The sequence below is a fragment of the Eucalyptus grandis genome, chromosome 7, assembly GCF_016545825.1.
Source record: "Eucalyptus grandis isolate ANBG69807.140 chromosome 7, ASM1654582v1, whole genome shotgun sequence".
NCBI lineage: Eukaryota > Viridiplantae > Streptophyta > Magnoliopsida > Myrtales > Myrtaceae > Eucalyptus > Eucalyptus grandis.
This window is the reverse complement of record NC_052618.1, coordinates 59,789,923-59,814,354: the sequence shown is the minus strand read 5'-3', so window position 1 is coordinate 59,814,354 and position 24,432 is coordinate 59,789,923. Positions and strand designations below refer to the sequence as shown.

The 24,432-nt window shown below is 40.8% G+C and overlaps 4 protein-coding genes across 4 annotated transcripts; 2 read left to right on the top strand and 2 right to left on the bottom strand.

The window, feature by feature from the left end:
* Positions 1 to 529: 529 nt before the first annotated feature.
* Positions 530 to 6,975, bottom strand: LOC104454648. The gene is made up of 13 exons (XM_010069559.3): positions 6,823 to 6,975; positions 6,185 to 6,602; positions 5,291 to 5,480; positions 5,129 to 5,178; positions 4,693 to 4,785; positions 4,534 to 4,622; positions 4,319 to 4,397; positions 4,146 to 4,228; positions 3,691 to 3,769; positions 2,837 to 3,578; positions 2,549 to 2,614; positions 1,795 to 2,431; positions 530 to 1,346 (listed from the first exon to the last, which is right to left on the bottom strand). The coding sequence occupies exons 1-13, from the start codon at positions 6,852 to 6,854 to the stop codon at positions 1,205 to 1,207; spliced, it is 2,700 nt and encodes an 899-aa protein (XP_010067861.2). The 5' UTR covers positions 6,855 to 6,975; the 3' UTR covers positions 530 to 1,204.
* Positions 6,976 to 10,452: 3,477 nt separating this feature from the next.
* On the top strand, positions 10,453 to 13,014 carry LOC104454646 (DNA-directed RNA polymerases II, IV and V subunit 11). The gene is made up of 5 exons (XM_010069558.3): positions 10,453 to 10,790; positions 10,930 to 11,019; positions 11,141 to 11,219; positions 11,988 to 12,083; positions 12,689 to 13,014. Exons 1-5 carry the CDS (start codon positions 10,738 to 10,740, stop codon positions 12,719 to 12,721), a joined length of 351 nt encoding a protein of 116 aa, XP_010067860.1. The 5' UTR covers positions 10,453 to 10,737; the 3' UTR covers positions 12,722 to 13,014.
* Positions 13,015 to 13,671: 657 nt separating this feature from the next.
* LOC104455973 (cation/H(+) antiporter 28) lies at positions 13,672 to 18,316 on the bottom strand. The gene is made up of 4 exons (XM_010070666.3): positions 17,666 to 18,316; positions 16,191 to 17,177; positions 15,114 to 15,701; positions 13,672 to 14,427 (listed from the first exon to the last, which is right to left on the bottom strand). The coding sequence occupies exons 1-4, from the start codon at positions 17,843 to 17,845 to the stop codon at positions 13,813 to 13,815; spliced, it is 2,370 nt and encodes a 789-aa protein (XP_010068968.2). The 5' UTR covers positions 17,846 to 18,316; the 3' UTR covers positions 13,672 to 13,812.
* Positions 18,317 to 18,574: 258 nt separating this feature from the next.
* LOC104454645 (peptidyl-prolyl cis-trans isomerase FKBP42) lies at positions 18,575 to 22,927 on the top strand. The gene is made up of 8 exons (XM_010069557.3): positions 18,575 to 18,778; positions 19,034 to 19,117; positions 19,572 to 19,754; positions 20,127 to 20,216; positions 20,933 to 21,117; positions 21,265 to 21,387; positions 21,498 to 21,650; positions 22,339 to 22,927. The coding sequence occupies exons 2-8, from the start codon at positions 19,078 to 19,080 to the stop codon at positions 22,663 to 22,665; spliced, it is 1,101 nt and encodes a 366-aa protein (XP_010067859.1). The 5' UTR covers positions 18,575 to 18,778; positions 19,034 to 19,077; the 3' UTR covers positions 22,666 to 22,927.
* The last annotated feature ends 1,505 nt before the right edge of the window (positions 22,928 to 24,432 follow it).

The window sequence follows — 24,432 nt, the reverse complement described above, 5'->3', positions numbered from 1 at the left end:
CAAAGAGTATTTGCCAAACAAAGTGCTCGCAAATTAGCTCATGTACTCGTAATGTTTTCAAAAGCTGGACCAAGACCGGACTAAGGAGAGAAATTTTTGTAATATCTCTTCGTTGCGTTGTTGCATCTCCTAACAAAACAAAACAAAACTCTCTTCTTTAATTACAATCTATTTTTGTCTCTTTTTCTGCTCAACAAAAAGAGTAATTTTTTTTTCTGAAAAAGCAAATTTGATAGAAAAAATTTACCGAACAATTCAAATATCAATACTCTTTAAGACACAGAGGTTAATTATACTTAATAAGAAGGTTTTGAGTTTCAAATATACAAGAAAATCAATGTATTGAAAACTGCAAAACTTTCTTAATTGCCTCCTTAACAAGTGGGATTAAAAGACGCTCTTTAACGAAATCCAATTTCGCTATTTCTAAGAGTTTGATGCCCCATGAAAGAGATCTCGAATTCCACAACGCATCAATGATGCGAACAGACAACAGAACATAACACCATCTTTTCCTATGTGAAAACAATCAAGTGAAATGACGAGTTCTATAGACGGCAAATTCATCATCGATCATGGTACCGGTAGAGAGAAGGGATAAAGTCTACATCCAAAGGGTCGATCATTACAGTAATCTGAAGGCACGAGAGTTCAAAGAATGGGAAATTACATGCTAACCGGCACGATAGTGACTCCTGCCCCGACACTTATCTACTTTCGAAACTAACAAATCAAGCCTCCTCAATCTGCCATAGAGAATGCTAACAACACGTTGTACTCTAATACCAAAAAAAAAGAAAGAAAGAAAGAAAGAAAGAAGGAGGAAAAATTACCAAGACTTTCCTTGCCTAAGCGCCTACTTGGTTACAGAGGACAGATACCTAACTACAAAATTCAAATCAAAACCTAGAAGAAGCTGAAAGCTAATCTAAAATTGTCAAATGGGAATAAGAAAAAAAATGGAAAGACCTTTCCAGAAGGCTATTAGCTCCTGAGGAAAGAACCAGACTACAAGCAAACAATGCTCCGCAGATAAATCAAATCCTTGAGCTCAGGATGGCCTTTCTCTACTAACCGGACCACACTTCATCTTGGTGCTCTACACAACAAAGAACATCTTTGGCGCTGTATCTCGCCAAATTGCAAGATGAGATGTTCACACCATCACAAAGAATTCATTCTCTGACCTCTTCCACAATTCAAATCACGTCTTTGACCTCTTTCGCTTTTGAGAAACAAAACGCACGCCTTGCTTCTCAAGTTCCACAGTCTTAACTCTTCCATCATCCAGATCAACAGCCAATGTTGATGTCCCTTCAATAATATTGGTGACCACCCCCTTATGCCTACAAAAAGTTGAGAGAGAACAAAAATTGACACCAAAGAGGATGATCCAATTCAAAAAAATTTGGAGCATGCAGCGCAAGGACATATAAATCAATGAATGCAATGCCGGACTTTCAACGTCCTCCATTTCTTTTCAGTGCTGATTATTATATTTCATACTTTTGCCCTTCCCTCAAGAAGTACAGATATTCTCTTGACAAGCATTAATAGAATACCCCAAAAACATGAACCTACCCAAATACTTTCAACAGTTGATCAATTTCTAAAGAGATATGACACATGAGCAAAGAAATATACACATGTTTAATTCCTATGAAAATGGTAATAATCACATGATTAATAGTGAGATATTGCAGGATCAGTTCAATTGAAAAATTATAATCCTCAGCTCGCCACTTACTTCATTTAAGCAACAGAAAACAGATAATAAAGAGATAAAGCTTGTACCAAGAATTGTCAGATGGCTGATGGACCTCAACTCTCTTTCCAATTGCATCTTTGCCCAATTTTTTCAATATCCAATTAGCATCCATAATCTCATCCAGTAAGTTGTCCTGATGCTGCCGATTAACATCTTCATCTCCATCATTAGATGCTTTGGCCATAAACGGTGATGGTCTCTTTCTTTTTGACCTTTGGCCCTTGATAGAACTCTTCTCTTCATCCCAGAGGGATAGTTGGGAGGGTGGATTTTCACGATTAATATTCTTAAACTTAAGCTTCAGCAATGGCTTAGAATCTTTTGGCAAAGATTGTGACACGGGTGTATGAACATGGTCGCTGTTGCCTTCGATTTTCACATCAGGCCTGCCATCCCTTTGCTTTTCCAAAGATATTTTCTCATGTCTAGACATTTGCGTTTTACCTGTAGATTCAGATGCAGGAACACTTCCTTCTGTATTTCTTCTTCTGAATACAAGACGAGTGTGCTCTGGAGGCTTAATTCCGACTCTATCAGCACTACTACCCAATTTTGGATTTACGTCATGAACTTCGGATCTCATTTTCCCAAACTTGATAAGACTGCCTTCTTTACCCCCAGGCTTGACAACCTTTGATTGGCCAGAGAAGTCAGACATTTCTCCTGCAAAAGAGAAAAAATTACAATTCATTTCTACTTCTACAAAAGTTTCAATATACCGTGAGCCTGAAAGGAGTAGATAAAGTGATCAAACAAGCATCTCACAAACACTCAACATACCAGGGCTATCATTCCTATCCGCCAAAGATTTATCGGTAAGTCTCTGATGGCTTGTATATTCAGTGCCTGATCATAAGAAGACAGCGCCAAATAAGCTAAGCATGCTACGAAAAAATACAAGAATGTAACAAGTTTGTCTTTCAACAACCCATGAAATGGTAAACTTATATGAGCAATCAGCACATGCATGCCCTTCCTAATCCTCCTTGCATGAAAAAATTTGAGGAAAGCATAATCTGTTTCCCTAGACTTCCAAAAATGAATCTAGATTATAATTACAGTGCATACCATTGGAAGTCAAAATATCTTGTTCTCTTTGGCAGCTAGAAGCATCAGATCGGGGCGAATTAGTAGCATTTCGATTTCGAGCACCCAAATGTATGACCAACTTTTTTTCATTTACGTGCTTCGACTTGCTAGCATGCTGTCCAGAATCAACTCCACCAGCTAAATCCTGAGGCTTGCTGCTCTTAATATGAAGGACTCGTGGTTTCTTCTCTTCAGTGCCAGCAGTAACTTCTTCAATGAACTTGTGTTTTATTACCCCTGGCTCATTGATGGAGCATATTCCCTCAGCATGGCTCGAGCTTCTAGCATTGGGAGGAGTAAATACATTGACCAATCCACTGGGTTCAGAATGTATTCCGTCATTCTTGTCCTTGTTAGAGTTACGGGCAAGAGATTGAACATCATGATGTGGTTCAGAATCTTGATGTGGTTGCACGGTCCCAGCAGAAGATTCTAGATGCGGCTTTTTCTTAATATTCTTCTTGCTGGGTTTCTTTCCATGTTCCTTTGGTTTTTTTGGTGATTTCTCATTCAAACCTTTAAGAGAAAACTTCAAGGACCGACCATATTCGCCTTTGTAAACAGTGGAGCCACCTTCTTCATCATCCGAGTAAGGTGAAATAGAGAAGATTTCTTCCTGAGTAGGCAATCCAGCAGCAGCCCGCAAACTAGCAATAAGATCTCTATCGGCAAAGTCTTTCCTCCTCCAAAGCTCTTGAACAGCATCCTCAAGATCCTTGACCTATCCCACACATTCACGTGGGAAAAAAGATCAATTGCAAACCAAACAAGTGCAAATGAGAAAAGAGAAGAAAACCATGGAAAAAGACCACCAACATCTATTTTAGACATACCTGGTAGCACTCTCCACGGCATGTGGGACAAACGTACTGGAGATTTCCATCCACTTGAAATTGTAGATACTTATCCTCGCTGTGGGAACATATACATCACCAGTAAACGTCCATGGCAACAAAAAGGGGAAAAAAATTAAAAATTGTCCTACACAAAATCATCACCTAACACTGAAAAGACCATTTTGACTGAACTTCGACAGAACAACTTCCTTAAAGAAGTAATTAAAGCAATCCTTAAGAATCCATCAACGTCACTTAATAAGCTGTGACATCATCAATTGCACGTGCAATGGCAAAGATTCTTTGAAACAGGACAGATAGCATCGAGAAATCATATAAAAAGAGAACAGACACATCAATAACCAAAGATATCTGAGATATACATGACCCTCCACACGATAGGACAATTTTAACAGAAGCTAAGCCAAAAGTTCACAGTTCCAGTTAGTAACCTGATGCCATCGCAATGAGTGTGAACCCAACGCTGGCAATTATCACAACAGACCATTGGCGTTGACTCAGAATCTCTATAAACCTGAAAATTTCAACAACAATAAGAATCCACCATGTTTTGATACACATTGAATCCTCTCTCTTTCTGCCAAGCCCCAAAATACAAAATTACCTTCAAACAAACAGGACAATAGTTCCCCTTGACAAACAATCTTCCACATGCATCACAGCAAGTATATCCCAGAAACCACCTGTTACGTATATTAAAAGGGTTAAGAAATTAACAATGATCTGTTTCAGTCAGTAATACCTAAAGAGATGCTTAACTCTATATCAATTGCTTCTGGAAAAATTTTGCAACATAGTCATTTCAGACAGTAATGGTACCTCACACTCAAGCCATTTCCAGGGACATTGGATCCGCAACTATGGCATCTTGTATGTTTAGGGCACAGATAAGGTCCAGAACTAACATTCTGCAATGTCCATAATCATTACGAGCACTTTACAAACCATGTAAGAGATGGGTGAAAAATGCATACTCACCTTGTGTGGGGGATGCTGGCAGTAACAGTGATATGCACCATCACACCTCTTGCAAAACATGAATTTTTTAGGATCCCCCGCTCTTCGGCATATCTTGCATAACAGAAAAGAAAGAAAAACATGAGGGCCACATTCACCTTTGAGTCATGACACAACCATGAAAACGGAACAGAGGGGCCAGCACCAGATACCAAGCACCGCAAAGCAAGCACTCAATCTCAGCAAGTGCATGCATAAGGAAAGAAGAAACACGGGAGAGAGCCAGCACTTAATGGATCATAAAGATTCAAATTCTGCAACCGAACGAAGTAAAGGAACCAAAAATCTGAATCCAGATCTTGAGATCGGTCAATCAAATAAAATCGAAGAACAAGACCCTTATAACAGCAACAGATGCTCGCGCAACTAAGTAATAGCACCAGATTTCGCATATTACCTCACAAATTCGGCAAGAGGGACAGGTCCATGAACTCCAGTGAAAAAGATCTGCAGCAATTCAATATTAATAAGAATTTGAAAAGAAAAGAAAAAAGGTCAGAACAAATAAAAAGACAGAAGCTAGGCAGACCAATAAGGATTTTAATAAAAAAATCCGTACCCCGGTTCTGAGCCCAGCTTTTAATGCAGCTCCTGTGGTACTTCTTGCCACAACTTTTGCAGGAAAGCATCTTCTTTGCTCTCTCACTCCCATCATTTTCCCCAAACAGGCACATCCGGCATAATATTTTTGAGCTGGCATGACCTTGGCCTTGACCATAGTCTTCTCCAACGACATCTACAGAGGACTCCTATACACAGGTCGAATTATGGAAAACAGAATCAGAGTAAAGCACAAGTCGCAAAATGAACGGTGAAGTAGGCTAGAAATCTATTATAAGGAGAAGCACTCAGCGGTCACATGCTTGAGCAGTCATTCCATCATTTCTACAGATCTAAACTAAGTTATACAGTTGTCGCAGCGAACCAGATACATACACGTGCATCTTTGCACATGTAAATAAATCAGATGCTCTGCCAGATATGTATATACTAGACTAATGTCCAATGTCCGTGCTGATTAAACACGTGAGCACAACGAAACCGAAATAATTAGTCAAGTGAGACCAAAACCGGAACAATTGTGCGTAAAAGAGGAAATCCCCGATATACATTCAATGGCGAAATTATACCTTCGAATCGCCCAACAACCTCCAATCTTGGAGTTATCCAAAACATTAAGAGAAATACACATGAAATTATACCCTTGAATCGCCCAACAACCTCCAATCATGGAATTATCCAAAACATTACACATGTGTAAAAACTACAAAAAAAAAAACTTCTGACAGTTGCAAATTAAACAGTCCCCCAAGCACCCTGTATACGATTAATTAACCGCTCACCCTCATTCAATTAACGTACTGTGACAGCATCATCTAACGAAATTTCCCAAAATAATAAGGGAAATATAAATAAATCCAAGCAATTATCGTAAACCGAGGGGAGGCCTTACTGCGAGGTCACCGGACTCAAATCGCCGAGCATAGTCCTCGGCCGCGACCATAGCCGCAGCAGCCTTCTTCTGCAGGGCAGCACGCTTGGCCTGTGCCGACACGGCGGCCAGCGCGTCGTCGGCCCCATCGGCGGAGGTGGCGGCGGCGGCGGCGGCCCCACCGGCACCGGCGGCGATCCCGGCGGGCGCATCGGCCCCGGCAGCTGTCTGCAGCGGGAGAGGCGGGGGCGGCGGGGGGACGACCTTGGGGACGGCGACCTGGAGGGTAGCGGCGGCGGCGGCGGCGGCGGGGGGGGCGTCCGGAGCCCTAATCCGCCACGGATCGTTCAGGAACTCCTGGAGCTGCAGAATCTCGCGGACGAACCCATCCTTGGGAAGGCCGCTGGGAAACCCTAGCGAGCAGTAGCAGATTCGGCGACTGCCGGGAAACCCAAAAAAACCAAAACAAAAACAAACAACAGAACGGAAAAGTGAGACCGACGGGCGGCGAACGGAAGAGCGGAAACGGAAGCCGAGGAGATGAGGAGGAGGGGGAGAGGGAAGGGGAAGCAGCAGCAGAAGCAGCAGGGGGGGGGGAAGAAGAAGGAGGCAAATAAGAGGGGGGAGGAAACGCCGCAGCCACAGCGCAGAGCACGTACCATGTAATTGGGCAAGCTACATGAAAGGCCATAAGCGGAGGGAGAGACCAGATATTGGATTTTGAATTATTCGAGTTTTTGAGGGACGATTAGCGAGAGATTGGGGGGTGGGGGGCAACGGGGGCTCTCCCGAAAATCTTTTTGGGATCCCCCTTTCGCCTTATTTTCAATTTTCTCTTTTTCTTATTCCCCCTTGCTTTTCTCTTAAATACCCGCTATTACGAAAGTTACCCGATGAGAAGCTCCCCCCAGGATCTATCCACGCGTCCCCTTCTGCCTGGTTCTTGCCCATTTTCCCTATATATTAAAAAAAGGAACAGGCTACACCGCGCTGCAGTGAGACTGGAGATTTGCAGTTTCGCTCCGTGCTGAACAGCGGGGTCCCGGGTTCAACCCTCTTCTTCTTCTTCTTTTTTTTTTCAGTTGAGGAAACTCTGCAATGTGCCCTCATTTATTTTCATCAATGAATTTATGTATTGATAATAAAATTAGTACTTAATGTTTTTACGAAAAGACCAAAAAATCTATTTCGTAAATATTAACTAATTATCATTCAGATTATGCGGTATCGTACCTTCCTAAGTCATTAGCTAACCCATAGAAACACGTGTGAATATACACCACCGGACAATTATAAAATAGTTTGAAATATCGGTGCATGAAGAACTCAATCATTTCATCCGCGGAAATGAAATGCATGGAATCTAATCTTTCCAAATATGGTAAGAAAAATTTTCTTTGTGATAGCTATCTGAGAAATGGGCTAAAACTAGAAGGACAGTCATTCTTTAAATTTGGTGCTAATTTCATTGATTTAGATTTGATTAGTGCAATCACGTGAGTTCGAAAAATTTTGGTATGCTCTTTATTCAGTTTCTCGAGACCAACAAAATCTAGTCAAAAGTTGTGGTGAGTTCAAAATATGGTTGTGAATTTTAAATTGGATTAATTGGGTCCCTAATTCATTTTCCTACGTTAAATGCAAAGTTATATCAAATGTCCAATTTCAATCTTGACCATATCAAATATAAATCAAGTTTACTTTTATGAACAACATTGAAGTAGTTGCTTAATTTTTGGTTTCCTTTTTTGCTATTTAATGGACAGTACATCCTATGCGAAAATTTAAAGTGGATATCGTCCCAGTATTCTCGACATGGAAATATTTTTTTGTAAGGAAATCATATCACAGAAAACTCAAATGGTAGATTTTAGCCCAAGACCACATTTAATATCACGAATGAAATAAATCTTGTCTTGAACTAAGATTGATGGAAGGTCACAATACATTCACCCCATACATGGAAAAGTTGCATTGCCCTTTTTGGACAATAACCATGATTGACCCTCATCGAGGTGCCTATCTTTGTACTTAACTTCATACTACAAATTTTTTTCTTTTATTACAACACAACAAATCAAAATTCAACACATCGAGCCGAGCCTATCTTTGAACTCAGCTTCATAGTATAACATTTTTTATTATACGACAACAAATCAAAATTCGACACATCCTTTGGTAATTATGTTTTGGTCTATCCAAACATTGCACTCGCAATTTGTCCAAGAACTCAGCTCTTTGTCATGAAAATATCACAATGGTTCGATGGGCATGGAAAAAAAGATGCACCGGTGGTTTGGAATCTCTCGAACCCAATTTCAAGTTCAAAAGGCAGTCGAATATTACCTAAAGCTCAAGGATCATCGAGTTTGTTGCCGGGGTTGCAATTTAGGCCCTCACAACAATATTTGGAAGCTCACACGAGAGGATGGGAAAAGGGACAAGGATCTTCTATTCCATGTAACGGCTCTTGTGCATGTTGATAAATCTCAACAATTAATGTGACGGTCATAAATTTCATAACAGCCCGATATTTCTATAGATTGAATTTAGCATGGGATAATTGTACCGGAAGCCTAGACCTTGTTACGAAAGTGCAAAAAATTTCGACTAAGGATTTGAGTTGATCAATTGGATAAATTTTAAGATTTGATTACAAATTTTAGATTTTAATTGCATTTTCGCGATAAGTTTTGAGACTTTTAATACACAAATCCCATTTAATAACTACAAAATACCAATACTTTTACAAATTAATATTTGGATGAACGAGGCATCTAAAGAAATACAATGATATTGTAAAGGATCTCATCCTTACAATCAAAGTCTGGAGACTATATATTACACTCGACCAAACAGTTCAATTAGTCATAGTTTGGCCTCAATCAAATGCAATTTTTTAAAATTAGAATTAACCCATATAATTTTGAAAAAACATTGGATGGTAAATTTAGTATGGATTGGTCTTTATAGGGCCTGTTTGATTCAGTATACTTCCTTAATGCAAATGACATTTGGTTGGTTTTTTAAGAAAACATTGGAGAAATGTAATTGCATTTCTAGAGGCCTCTAAAAACCTTTAAAGTAGATTCAGAGATATTTTGGAAAGTAGTATTATTGAAATGCAAATAGACTTATTTTCCCAACTTTGCCCTTACTCAACTTTCATAATTATGAAAATGTCCTTGAAAACCCTAAGCCATTGACACCCTTGCTAGAGATCCCTTGTCCTCAAATCACGCCTCTTGAGGTCGCAAGACCCTAGGCGACAATCTTTTGGGACATGCAATCCAAGCTTTGCCTCAAGTCTCGCGACCTTAGGCAAGGCTGGCTGGTGGCCTATTTGGCTTGCTAGTGGCTACTGGCTACGTTCCACCAACATATATTTTGATATATTTTTAAAAAATTGGCAAAAATTATTTACAAAGTGTAGTTTTTACCTAATGACGTTTAGGTCAAAATTGATTTTCCAATGTGCTTTTGAAATACATTTTACCAAACATTACTCACATTTCGGAAAGGAAAACCCCTATTAATTCAAAGATCTTTGCATTTTTCCAAATACATCCCCGAGATGAATGAAATGATCTCGTAATTGTTAAGGCAGTAGGCCCCACCTAATCTACTCAAATTTGATAAACATGAGGCATAAAAGTTAAAAATCATTAATCATTTGCATGCCTAATCTAGATTTTTTTGGACATGACTATAGTTCCAAATCTACCCATTCGTTTCTTATCCAACCATTCCATTAAATGGGGAATGGTGAGCATATGTTAATCGAGCATATAAGTTGCCAAGTTTGAGTTCGACTCTACTTACAAACTCAGTAATAAAGTTGACTCAAATACGACCCAAAATCAACTTTCCTTCTCCAATTTCGACTTGATTGCAAAAATTGAGATAGTCGAGCTTGATTCGATTACAATCGGCTTATAATAAGGTTTTTATTTTTATTTTTTATTTGGGGGGTCAAAGACTTGTACTTAAGCTTGAGTTCAATCAACTCAAACATCATGCAATTGCAAACTCATTATTGGAAACTCAGGTTGATCTCAACCCAATATTAACTTTTCTTCCGTGATCTCGACTCTAATGAAAAATCAAGATAGTCAAGCTCGATTTGACCATGATCGATTGACAAAAAAAGAAGACTTACAAGGGTTTTTTCTTCAACAACTAAAAATATTTGGGAAAAAAACAAGAGAACTTCAAAGTAAACGCACGAGCATGTGGAATCGAGAGGCGACCACCTGGAGCTCGACTTGATCAGAGAATGGAGTAGCTCGAACTCGACTTGAAATTAGGGGAGTCAGACCCCCAAGACGTCAAATAGGCCCGGGAAAAGCCATTAGCAGGAGGCAAGCCGGCTCGGTTCCGAGGTGTCACTGGACGGTGGACCAAGTAAACGCCGATAGAGGTCCGGCCCGGGCCCATCTCTTTCCCGTCAAATCTTTGAAGCGGGGGTTGTTCTGCCCCTCTCTGTTTTAAGTGCATAATCAAAAACATTCATCGGGAGAGGGAGAGGGAGGGGGGAATAGTAGTGGAGTTTCTGGGCAAGCAGGTAGGAAACCATGAACGCCCCCGATCGCTACGAGAGGTTCGTCGTTCCCGAAGGCACCAAGAAGTAAGTCCTCTCCCTCTCCCTCTCCCTCCTTCTGCCTCGCTCTCTCTTTCCCTCTCTCTTCCTTAAGTCGCTGGGGTCGCTAGATTTCTGCACCATTCTTTCGGTTGCCTGCTAAATCGACCGTCGGCCGTTTGCCTAGGGTTTCGTACGAGCGGGACACCAAGATCATCAACGCCGCTTCCTTCACCATCGAAAGGGAAGACCACACCGTCGGCAACATCCTTCGCATGTACTCTTTCGCTTATTTTTCTTTTTGCTCATCATTTTTATCTTTGCCCTTTGTGCGGTTCGATTGGAAACCCTGATCATGTTCCCTTTTTTTTTTTCTTCTTTTGGCGCTGTCGAGTCAGGCAATTGCACAGAGATGACAATGTGCTCTTCGCTGGTTACAAGCTCCCTCACCCTCTGCAGTATAAGATCATTGTCCGGGTACGACATTTTCCACTCGATCCTTTGTTATCCCCCCTGGTTCCTGTCTGTGCAATCCTGTAGGAGATTAGATACGTGTTTGCGCACGTGTGCCGTGCACGTTCGGGCCGTCTGGTTCTGCAATTACTCCGTGCATCGTGTTGGATTGCCCTACTTATGCTTCTCCGAGTTAGTAAAGTTTTCGCTAGGCCGATGCTCTTTCTAGAGTTTGTAACGTGAATGGCAGGTTCAGCGAATTCCCGCGCCTTCTTTTCTTACATGTTTTGAAAGGTTTTGCGGATTATGCAGGCGATGTTCGAATTTCAGGAGTTGATAACTCTTGTGTGAGGGATATTGGATTTTTATGGCGTAGATTTGGGCATTTCGCATTTGTAAACTTTCTCATTTTGGGATCTATAACATATTCTTTCTGGTTCACAAAATTGCAGCTGGAGAATGATGTTCCTATGGATAATTTGCCCATCGCGTGAATTCAAGGACATAGGGCTTCAACTCATAATGCGCCTATTATTGCATCATTTGTGCCATAATCTCGTATTTTTTATATGAAAGCTTGCCTGTTGATTGTAGTTGTTGCATCAGCCGGTGAAGCACTGTCTGCGGCATCATTTGTACCATAAACTTGGGCTGTAACTGTGGGCTTGTTACCCTTTGGTGTCTCTTTCACTCTTTCATTTTTTCCTAGCTGAGAAGTAGTCTTATGGCTGGAATTTTCTCTGGAAAGTTGCTCATATATCGAGATTAATGCAGTTTGAGTGGGGTTTGTAGGTACACACTACGAGCCAGTCATCACCCATGCAGGCATATAATCAGGCTATTAATGATCTTGACAAGGAACTTGATCATCTAAGGAATGCTTTTGAGGTGCGGCTTTCTTCTTTTGATGGCTGCGGAATCGGATTATTACATGAAATTTTGCAACTTAAGCTACTTTTGTGGATGAAAAGCAAATAACCTGATAGAAAACAGGAATTATTATAATATTTTTCATCTAACATGCATATAAACTGAAGAATGTGATCAGAACTGTTGGGATGCATTTCTTGGATTTCAGCTTAACTGATTCTCACCTGCTTCTGGAGAAGGACCATAGGATGGGATCACAGTTTTGTTTGTCTTGTTTGACTATTTTGCAGTGATTGGACATAATTGGGGTTTGTGTCATGTGAGTAGCATGCTTATTTAAAATATTGCAAACCTGGCCTAATATTGTTATGAAGTTAAAGAGTCGGAAAGATTCAGGAATGATTGAGAGAGAAGTGTTGGTTATCTTGCGGGTGACCTGTAATCTAGATTACTAGGTTGCTGGTATTGCAATTGGCAATGTAGACTAGAAGTCATTGATTGCCTGTTATATAGGATTTGTGGCTGTAACTCATAATTTCCACCCACAGGATCTACCTTACCCATTTTTGTTTTTTTTTTTGGTCAAATACCTTACCTATTTTATCTGTTTAATAATTTTGCAGACTGAGATGGCTAAACATTCAAGGGACTACTGAGTTGCGTTTGGGAACAGCTGTTTAATCTTGCTTGCTCATGTACTGATAGCTGGCGGTGGTCTACTAGAAAGAACTGTGTTTGGTCAATTAACAGATTCTTGCTGGGGACGTATAAATGTAATGGATTCTCAAGGGTTTTGTCCTTGGCAAATTGGCATATTCAGCTGTTCGTTTCTCTAGCTGGGGGTTCAAGAACCATTTTTAATGGACCTATTGTACTTCTCTGTCTAATGATTGCCATCAACTATCGCGACATTGCAGTCTAGTTGAATATAGTTATGTGGTTTGCATGATCTCTCAGGTTTCAATTTATGCCCTGCATCGGGTTATCTGCAGTTTCCTTGTTATTTGCTTTCTTTATTGGCTTGCAAGTACATTCTTCCCAGAACCCCAGACCTCCCAGTCTCGAGGTAGATGTGCGGCCACTGGGCCAAAGGCCCAAAGCCTACGGGTTGTTTGTGTTGTGAACAGTTGCTCCGGTATTACTAGATAGTCAAAGACAATGAACGGCACAATTGGAATCTCTCATTCGGACGCAACTTCTGTTGGTGGAAATTCGAGAGATAGCGCACGCACCAGTTTTTTGAAAGGCTAGCCTCTTCGATGCATTTTCAAAAGCTTTTATGAGTACTAATGTTCCAAGGAATGTGCCAATGAAGAGAAGATGTCCATGACTGAATTTGGTCGGCGGTATACTTTTCTCGTCTCATGTCGAAAAAAAAAGTTTGCAGAATGGAAACAACTTAGCCATGTCTCTTAAATGTCCCAAGGGAGTCATTTGCAGTCAAATTGCTAATCCGAAGCACCAAAGCTGCGTCAGAGAAAAATTTCCACAGCCATGCGCAGTACAGAACGTACGTAGTGCGTTTTCTTTGCTTCTCTATCCTTCTCCCTACGAAAGTTTGAACTGCTTGAAAGTAATGTCCTCCGACTATCTCTCTCTCTCTCTCTCTCTCTCTCACTTCCAGAATTTCAACTATGAGTTGTCAGTTATCTTTTTACTTGTTCTTCCATATTCCTACCAAGAGTAAGATTTCTAGCGCTACTTTAAAGTACATGACGCTGTAAGCTAATTCTTATAAGACCGACATTTACATGATGGAGAAATCTTCATCGAGACCTTCTAGCTCTCCTCTAAGATTCGGTTGCTGGATGATCAAAATGGAAGTCGATATAGAGAAATCAGACCCCGAAAGTACATCTCCTATCGGCCCCAATTCGGGGCACTGCTCCAAATCATTCATCCCCACGGTCAATACTGAATTTACCCTCCCTCCTCGGCCCACGATGATCAGTGAGTACTGCCCCTCTAGTGATTTCAAAGTTGAAAACGTCTCCGCTGAATTAGCTAGATGCTTCTCTGAGTAAGCGACAGGCCCGCCAGCCACGTGTTTCTCGTAGAAGTTGGCAAAGAACTCATCGTCTAGTTTCATCTCCTGCTCCTGCTCGGCAGCATTGTATCTGTAGTTGCTGGCTCTCCTCGAGGAAATGTCTTCATCGGTTTGCACAAGGAATCTTATGACTGTGAGTTTCACCCCTGCATGCCACGCCACACGACCGGCATAGGCAAGTGCTTCTCGATCATCTTTGCCACCGATGAAGATGACTGCTATGTTCAGAGACACATATGATCCTGAAATCTTTTCTGTCAATCCGAACCCTCTATCTACTAGAATCCCAACGGAGCACGGAGCATGCCTAAGCATCTGCATCCAAACTAAATGTTGTGAATACCAAGTTCAGAAATCAAACATGTCATCGTGAAGGAGTGTCATGAACATGATAATTGCCTGTAAAGAACAGACACTTCCCACTCTGCCAGCTTTCTTGCGATGCTTTTAGTGCTTGCTCAGATTTGCTGCTTATATCAGACACGAGAACATAGATTTGCCTCTACTACAGGATATGCATGCCAGGAGATATTGAGAAGAACTCCATCATCCATTCTCTCTCTGTCTTGTTGTGGCAGTAGGAAATGGTTCTAAGACTACCTGATTCTAGTCCTGGAGCCAAAGTCTAGCATGCTCTAGATAATTCTTCTGCTCTTTTTCTTTTTTGCATTTTGTTTGTTTGATTTATGTGGTCTATTTACAGATGCGCAGCATGAAAGAGAATTGTTGCTCTACATGTGTGTTACAGAGTCAAAAAGGAAATACGAGGCCCTTCAATGATCATAAGTCGTGCGAACGATATTGATCAAAGCAGAGGAGGGATTATTTACAGCTCTAAAAGGCAAAGAGTGACTGAGGCATACCAACACAAGCATACATCTCACTTTCCCATAATTAGCCATCTCACTTTCGATTGACGCTGAGCTAAAAAAATTTGAGCGTACATGGAATGTCACGTCACATACTTGAAAAGCATCAGAACATTTGGGAGATAGTATTACCTTACGGTTCACAAATCTGAACCCTGGATGCCCTGCATCAAAAGTTCCATCTGCGCGCTGGCATTTATGGAAAGGTAATATGATAAGAGAGATCAACAGATCCTCTGCCAAATTGCAGATATCCCGGGGCATGATGCTGAATGGCGAGAGTGCCAGCATTCTCCGCAATGTGATTCCATCCCCATTATCCTCCACAAAAGATTGTACTGCAGAAGTTATCTGATCTCTCATCTCCGTCACTGCCTTGTCTGTAACAGTAATGCTATCCATTTCCCCGTGCACCAGTGTGGCTGCTATTTGGTCCGTAAGTTCTATCATGTCAGTAACGTAGACCACCATCCCAGGGTCAGCAGTTCCTCGAGATATTTCCATAAAGTTGATGATAGAAGACACATCCTGAGGCCCTCGAAGGCATAACAACATCCTGAGTTCGCTCGACGGGTCAAGCCACTGAAGCGCCATGCGGTGTGTTGGCGAACGCTTCCTTGCTCGTTTGATAATGTTTGCAACAACAGATGGTGCATGGACCACGGTGAAGAAAATGACGAGTATCATCCCAATGCTGGCTGAAGGCAGTATTTTGCCAGTCTGCATTGATTTATAAGATAATGGAGGCATGAGAAGGTCTACATGGTATACTGCTTTCAGGGAAAGGCCAAATGTTACATTCTTTGACTGATGAAATCCTAAACCATAAGTTCAGAAGAAGTTCCACCAAATGATGACAGCACACGATAAGTGGGTGGATGATAGTTGAACAGTCACTTTTCCAACTCATGTAAGCACATAGATAGGTTATAATGTCAGTAATTCTGTCCTCTCTAATTCAGAATCTCCCCCCTGAATGGCTTCTTCTCCCCGGTCAATGGACAAGCATTGCAAGTTAAGTTAAACTGGCTGAAACTTTTGCATAAATTCTCCCCCGTGTTAATTAGATGATGTTACTGAATGATACACGAGATTGTCATAGTGCAACATCACTTTAATCTTGTTGACAATTGCCAAAAAATTATTTGCTTGAAGCAGTGTATGGTAAATGAAATCTAAAGTGCAAGCAGATCAAGAAGGAAAACTTACTTGCTTTGCAACGAGAGCCAAGAATATGTGGAAGTGGCCCTTGACAGTAAGAAGCAACCCGATCATGACAGACTCCGGCCAATTAAACCCCAGAATTGCACCTGAAATGATGATACCGGCAACCTTGCCAGCAGTCACTATTAAAAGAAGGATCACTAGCCGTGCCCAGGTCATCAGGTGTCCGGGCTCGAACATTTTGAAATCAGCTTCATATCCCATCCAAAAGAAGAATATCGGATAGAAAATGCTGGTCAAGAAGTAATTTATTTTACCAAGTGCCCATTTAGAAACTCTCCCCTCTCTAGGCATGAAAATCCCTGCCATAAATGCGCTGAGAATTGGACTGTACCCAGATAAAGTCGAGCAGCTGCATACAAGGACCATGAAAGCCACAGACAGCACAAGATGCGAGCCCTTCAGAGGCTTCCCTTCTGGGTTCTCATTATTTACCCAGTTCAAGAAAAAGGGAGAGACTAGAGCTGTGAGTACTGACTGTACAAATAGTGCAATGCTCTGTATTATGGCTCGCTTAATATGGGCACCATTGGATTCGCTCACGTCTTGAAAAGCAATGTAACCCACAGAAATTAGGAGGGTGGATACAAAATCAGAGTGCATTCCTGCTGCTATAACCAGCTGTCCTATGTCTGATTTGCCTATTTTCTGGCTGGTGATTACACGAGTAAGAACCGGTGAGGCTGTGCCGGAGAGAGCCGTGGAAAGGGAAAGTACACGCATTATGCTCGTAACCTTGAAGAACTGGAAAAACGGAGTTATGGTGCTGGCTAATATGAAGGTGGACAGCATCCCAGCGTAGGCTACTTTCGCGGCTCGGTTTGGCCATTTAAAGAGAACGTATGGATCCATCTCCAAACCAAGCACAAACATGTAGCATATCATTCCGAAGTGGACTATGGAATCCAGTGCCTCTGGTATAGAAACTATCCAGTTCTTAATTGGTCCTATATTGCCAACGGTGAGCCCTATCTACACGAAACATGACGATGAAGGTCAGTTCAGGTAGAACATTCTAAGTCTATTACGATCAAAAAAGACTAATTAGATTTGCTTTTATCTTCACTGTACATGCTCATCGACCTTGAAACATTAGGCCCAGTCATATAAGTTGCGATTCAACACGGCAGATGGATCTAAAACCAATACTCGATGCCTTTCGTCTGCTTCAGGTTCAGGCACGGGACAAGTTCAAAGAGAAAATGCCTTAAAGCAATCCATAATTAATTAAAGAAACACAAACTCTGCTAGAAATTCCTGAAACTCATGCCTCATGTGCCAGAGAAATCCTAATTACTATGTCAAATGATGTTGTGATGAAAAGAAGAATAAGAAAAGGAGATTTGGCAGGGCAACATCCAGTTTTTTCTTAATCATTTCACTTCTGAAAAGGAAACTGCAAAAACTAACAACGCGAGGGAAAATTAACAGCCTCTTCTTTCGGTTTATTGAGTACTTACTACAAGGTCAGATGTGATCCGGGGTTGGGACCAAGGCCTCAAGAGATGGTGGAAGAGATTGCATATGATCACCATAGCATAAAACGCCAAGATCTTCAATGCAGCATTGGAAGCATTCTTTCTGAGGTTCTCTGTACACGTTTGATCGAACGCCTTCTCCGGGTCGAAGAATCCTGGCATTTCTCCTACCCCTCGATTGGAAAAATTTCACTTTCGTGATCAGAAAGGTAATTCTCATGTAGGCAGTTTCTTGGAATTTCTTTTTCTTTCTTTTTTCATTTTCTCAGCCCTCGTGTCCGAGTGACCAACCAACCTCACCTCTTTTTCTCCATCTCCTGTTTTCACGGTGCAATAAGTGGCTGTGGCTGACTGCTGCTGCTAAAATTGAGGACAAAAAGGTGTGCTCAAACTCTGGAGAACAAGTCCTGTCCACCGCACATTTTGAACAACATGGAATGAATCCCAATGCCTTCAAGACTCCTCTGCTTGAGCTCAAAAAGCCCCGTTCCTTCCCTCTTTTATTTTTGGCCATTGTTAGCAATTTTTCACATTGACATGGACCGGAACATTCAGACATCAAACCAACATGGGCATACATCACTTTACCCCCCATAAAGAAACAAAAGTTTACTTTTTTTATTTTATGACTCATCTTTCTACTTTTGAAATTAGATGACAAAAATAGACGTAATTATTCATCCTTATTTTCCCAATAAGTCTTCCTCAAATATTTCGATTGCTGATTGGTACCGTTAAGGAAAATTAACGGAAATAGTCTCCAGATCATTCAGAATTTTGATTAACACTATTCGAAATGATTTTTTCTTTTATTCTTTTTTATGTTGAAATTCAAGAGGGTATTTGAGGAACTCAAATGAAACTCCAAAAGGATGTGCCTTTAGCCATCTGGGGTGTGGAAATAGTACTTGTCCCTGGGTCGTCTTCTTCTTCGCCTCCCGGTCAAATTACACTCATGGATCAGACTTTGACATTTTCCATCTAGAATCTTCTTCGATCGTCTCGAAGCCAAGCTCAGTTTCCCAACTTTCCGCATCTCCCTTCTCTCCTCTCAGCTCAGCTAAGCCTCTCCCCGAACCCGCGCCCCGCAATCCCGTAAGCAACTCAGCTCTTCTTGCCTCAACTCCTCGCCTTGCTTTGTGGGTCGGCTTGTCTCGATTTGAATTGGATGTCTATGCTCCATTTGTCTCCATCAGTTTTAGATGGATCATTGGGAAAATGGGTTTTGATGCGGCTTACGAATCGATTGAGGGCGTGTGATTCTTGACCCGGTTGTTTTTACGTGCTGGGTAATTCGTTGGCAGATGGTGTGTTGTGATATTTGATGTTTCGGTCTGGGCGTGATTGCAGGAGGTAGGAGGAAAAAGAATTGGGTTTTTTCTTGTCATTGTCCAATGGAGGAAGTTCAAGAGGAGCAAAGTCAACCACTTGCTGGTAATGTATCTTCCCTCGAGGTGTAGTTTCGCGAACGAGTGAATTGAGAGTTTGCTTGTTCTGATCCTTGCACTTCTCATCATGTTGAGGCTGCGTAATTCCCTCGCGAATGTACCGCTTTGCTTGCATTCGTATGCTTAATTTCCTAACCCAGATTGACACGTGAGGACATTGAACGATTCGTTGCGAGGAAAAGAGGGTTTTACGTTAAGACTTCGAAAGCATTTTTGAAATTTCTCTTGGTCAAAAATTTGGTGGACTAAAGCTAGCTAAGGTCAAGTTATTCCCTTAGTCATATCGTGCAACTAGCCAGAAAGAAGCTTCAATTTTCTGGCCTTATTTCCATGTTCATAATATCAATTTTAGAGGTTAAATTTTACGAAACATCTCCCATGCCTTGAAGTGAAACTGACTATGACCAGGAAATAAACATTGAGTCTGGTTAATCTCACAGGTCAAGATAGTGAAAATGAAATAGTCACGGAAGGTGCTTCATTTGTGCATGGTGTGCCACCTCAAGATGGTGATAGTCCTCCCAAAGCTGAATCTGAGGTGGAGGTCCTTCATGAGAAAGTGACAAAGCAAATTATCAAGGAAGGTCATGGACAGAAACCAACAAAATATGCCACATGCTTTGGTATGTTCTACTTTCACTGAGTTTACATGCTTAACCGGGCTACCTGTTTGCTGTAGTTGCTAGTCTGCCTCCATTGCGGAAGCATCACATATTTATATATTTTTTTTAATGATGTTATTCATTCCTCATTTCTACTTTAGAGAAGGATGGAGGCATTTTTATTTCACAGGTCCCCCTTCTGCCTGCTGCACATGTGACATGATGCCTACTTCAATTTGTTCAAATGCTATATTGTCATATTATTCCTCGAACACATAAGGAGTAGATTAATATCCCAAGTTCTCATGGTTCATTGTTCTGTTAGGTTTACATCTTTCCTTGTTTTGCATAAACTTGAGCTTCTTTTCTGAGCGACTGCATACATTACTACAGTGCATTACAAGGCATGGACTGAAAGTACGCAGCACAAATTTGAAGACACATGGCATGAGCAGCAACCACTTGAATTGGTGATAGGAAAAGGTACACTGTTGAATGATGAATGTCAAAGTTCTTCTGTTCTTTAGTACGAGCTGTAAGACGCCGATGAAATGTAAAGAGAGCCTGTTCCTGTTTTCCTTCAAAGTCTCATCCGATGCCAATGAGAAGATTAATCTGAAATTGTGAGATCTATAGACTTTACCACTAAACGGAACCTTATAACTCCCTACCACAGATAAGGAGCAAGGTTCTCGCATAAATCATATCGCCTTGCTTTTCTACGGAGAAGGATCAACATGCACTAGGAAAAAGGAAATGCAGAGATAGGCCTTTTGATGATAAGGAAGTTATTTTGCACGTGATAATATAAACGAGAAATGCATTGTGACAATAGAAATTTATGATAATGCAGCCTATTTGTTAACTTTGCACTACCTACTGCATCAGATCATGAGTCCCTTCACTGTGTGGATTGTAGAGCATTTTTGGAAGATTTTATCAGTATGATGTGTCATACTTAATGTTGGTCTAATACTTCAAAAATATTGCACTTTTGATCAGCATAGTTTTGAAAAAAATGAGCATTTCAGTTTCCTAGGTCCGAAATCAAGCTTTTGATGTAGTATTTTATTTTAGATGACTGAACTTTTCAACTTCGATCTCTCAAAGTTTCAAATGGGAGCAGACTTTCGGGCATGTGGTTTTTCTGTATCTTTTCTGACTTGCTTTCCTGTCTGATACCATTTCACGTCCGACAGAGAAGAAAGAGATGGAAGGCTTAGCTATTGGTATTTCCAGCATGAAGTCTGGTGAACGTGCATTATTACATGTCGGTTGGGAGTTAGGTTATGGAAAAGAGGGAAGCTTCTCTTTTCCTAACGTTCCTCCCATGGCAGATATATTATACGAAGTTGAGCTTATTGGATTTGATGAGACCAAAGAAGTATGCCACTACCGTACTGCTTTTGTGATTTGTTCTTTCTAGTGACCTTAACTATCCTTTTCCCTCTCAATGTGATACATCTGCCACTTTAAATGCTATAACATTGCTAACATGCTAATGATTTCTATTTTGGCTTTGAGAATAAAGGGAAAAGCTCGAAGTGACATGACCGTGGAGGAAAGAATAGGGGCTGCAGATCGTCGAAAGATGGATGGAAATGCTTTGTTTAAGGAGGAAAAACTGGAGGAAGCTATGCAACAGTATGAAATGGTTATGCTCTTGTATTCCTAAATATTGGACCAGGCCTTAAATGTCTGCCCAGGTGACTTGGGTAAATATTTCTCGTTTCTGATGATGATGTTCTTTTTTTTCTGTGTCAGGCCATAGCATACATGGGAGATGATTTTATGTTCCAGTTATTTGGGAAGTACAGGGACATGGCTTTGGCTGTTAAGAATCCCTGTCACCTTAATATGGCAGCTTGTCTGATAAAGCTCAAGCGTTATGAAGAGGCAATTGGGCACTGTAGCATTGTAAGTGCATGAAATTATGCTTGGACAAAAAGAGAAGGAACTTGGAAAAAATCAAAACGAAGTGACTTAGGCAAATTTTTTTTGTCAATAACCCCAGACCAATCAATCGAATATTGATTAACATGAATTTCGTTGAAAATCTCTGTGATCAACATTTTTATACTATCATCCAGAAATTGGGACGTCTTAGGAATCTGAAACCTGAATCAATCAAAGCTTATGCACTTTGCGGGGAACTTCACTTTGAGTAACAATACCTGCAATCTTTGATTATGACATTGACACTGAATTAGACTTGACCCATCCAAACACAAGTATGGTATTTCTTTTCTTAATTTCTCAATTTGAAGATTTTAATAAAAATACTTCAACATTGCACGGTTCTACCTTTCGTGACGTTAGTCTATTCCCATTACTTCCTCGAGGGTTTTAAACTAAAAGTGGTGGTTGTGGTACATTAATATCCAAAGTTTAGATTGGCAATAAATGAATCTTGATCTTCAGATCATACTTCCGGACTTAATTCTCAAGCTGTTTTAGATGAGGCTTGTAAACATGCCCATTGTGCTGTGCTAGTCTGTACTCTGAAATTCCTTCCTCCTGCATGCTGAGATGCTTTGTAGAACTCTAACATGCTTGATCTTTTTGTTACTTCATTATGGAGAGATTTATAAAGTTGCCATTACAGGTTTTGGGCGAGGATGAAAACAATGCGAAAGCCCTGTTTAGAAGAGGAAAAGCAAGAGCAGAACTTGGGCAGACTGATGCAGCTCGTGAAGATTTTGCCAAGGCACGCAAATATGCACCTGATGATAAAGCAATTACGAGGGAGCTGCGTCTACTTGCTGAACATGACAAGGCTGTCTACCAGAAGCAGAAGGAGATCTACAAAGGAATCTTTGGGCCGAGACCTGAACCTAAGCCCCAGCGCGCTAATTGGCTCGTCGTGATATGGCAGTGGCTGCTCTCACTATTTTATCGCATCTTCAAGCATGGAAGGCAGAAAACCGAGTAATTAGAGGGTTCAATTAACCACTTGCTAAAGATCTGTCTGCATCGCAATATGTCTCAGATCCTCAATTTTTTGTTTCCAATTGGAGTGTGCATTTGTAGTATTGTAGTTGCTGTTTGCTACTGTTAGGGCAACTAATCTTTCGGACATAATGCGAGGAATTACAATAATACAACTCATGGCAATAGATTTCAGTTGACTTCCTGGCGGCTGAAGATAGCGATGATACAGCGCACAGTTATTGCAATTTTTGCAATTTAATTTACTCGCAATGTGTTCTCTGGTTGCTGGATGTAAGACTTCAGAAATGGCTTCTCTTAGATGAGTTGCTTTATGTCATGGAATGGAACTGAACTTGCCATGTTGAGCGGACCGAGAACAAGGCCTCATCAGTCATCTGTGACCACTAAATTTCTTGTCCATCTTTTCCTCGAGAAGTGATATACACAGCAGGAACGGCAGGTCGCCCTTTGCAGTGACAAAGCATTCCTGTCTGCTTCCTTTCTGGATCGATGCTAGTCTTGGCATGAAAAGAGATCACATCACTATGATGGGAAGATCCTTCTTGAATTTTAATTTAACTGTAATATAATTTTTAATTTTTAAATGTAATTTTTAAATTTTAATGTATTTAATGGATTAATGAATTATCGGTACATATTCAAACTAATCCTAAATTTAAAAATAATATTGAATATTTTCATATAATTTAAGATTAGTTCGAACATACACAAAAAATCAAGGGATCATTTGTATTATAATCCCTATTATGAATGTACTTACATGAAGATTTGAGATTTGATTGCAATTTCTTATAATAATGTGCTGAGGAGAATCTACGTCGAAATCACAATGTTCTGCTCCGTGCCTAATTTGTCCATTTAGCTCTTGCGGCTTTTGGAAAGGCACGAACTGTGTACCTGACATCTGCACCAAATCAGATGCAGAGAAGAAAATATACAGAACTTGGTAATTTCCTCCTTTGGGTCCACCAAGCCGGGCGTTGTAGATAAGTGGGTTCGAATTGTGATAAGAAAGAGCCTTCCTTGATCATCGAAACGGGGGAGGGAGTGATGCGGCATCGTCATAATTGTCGTCGACAATGGTTTAAAGTAATGGATGTCACATGGGACGGAGATTGGATTCTTTCAATGATGTCTTGACTTTTTTGACCGAGTGCATGGCATCGAGGTCTTCGGATTCCCCCACTCCGGACAGCCGCATGTGCATCGTGTCGTTCTCTCGCTCGGCCCATCCTCCGTCTCTTCTCAAAAAAACCTTGGACACTACACAACAAACAAGGGATCATTTTGAAATATTCTAAGTCTCGACTGCTGGTATTTTGATAGGACCGCGATAACGGTTCAGTCAATTTTGGCTTCACACGTGAATCATGGCGGTGCACAGTGATTTTGATGCCGTCCGAATATTCTGTAGCAAATTTGAATTCTTAAGATAACATTTTGAAGGGTCGTTTTAACTGATAAGCGAAAAATGTATACTTAAACATTAATTTATAAAATGAGGCGGCGGTCGATGTATGATCCGTTTTCATATATTCAATGGAAGTATTTCTTTTGAGACCATTGTTAACACGATTCACTGATAATTTGATAGGTGAAGGGCTCTCCAAAACAAATCTTGATGTTCTGATGAATGGGCTTTTTGTATTTCTTTCTTTCCGATCAAAATTAGAAAAAACAAAAAATAAAGGGAAAGGCATTGAGTTTCCCTATCTGCTCAAGCAAGAACTGCCGCAGCTCTCAAGCC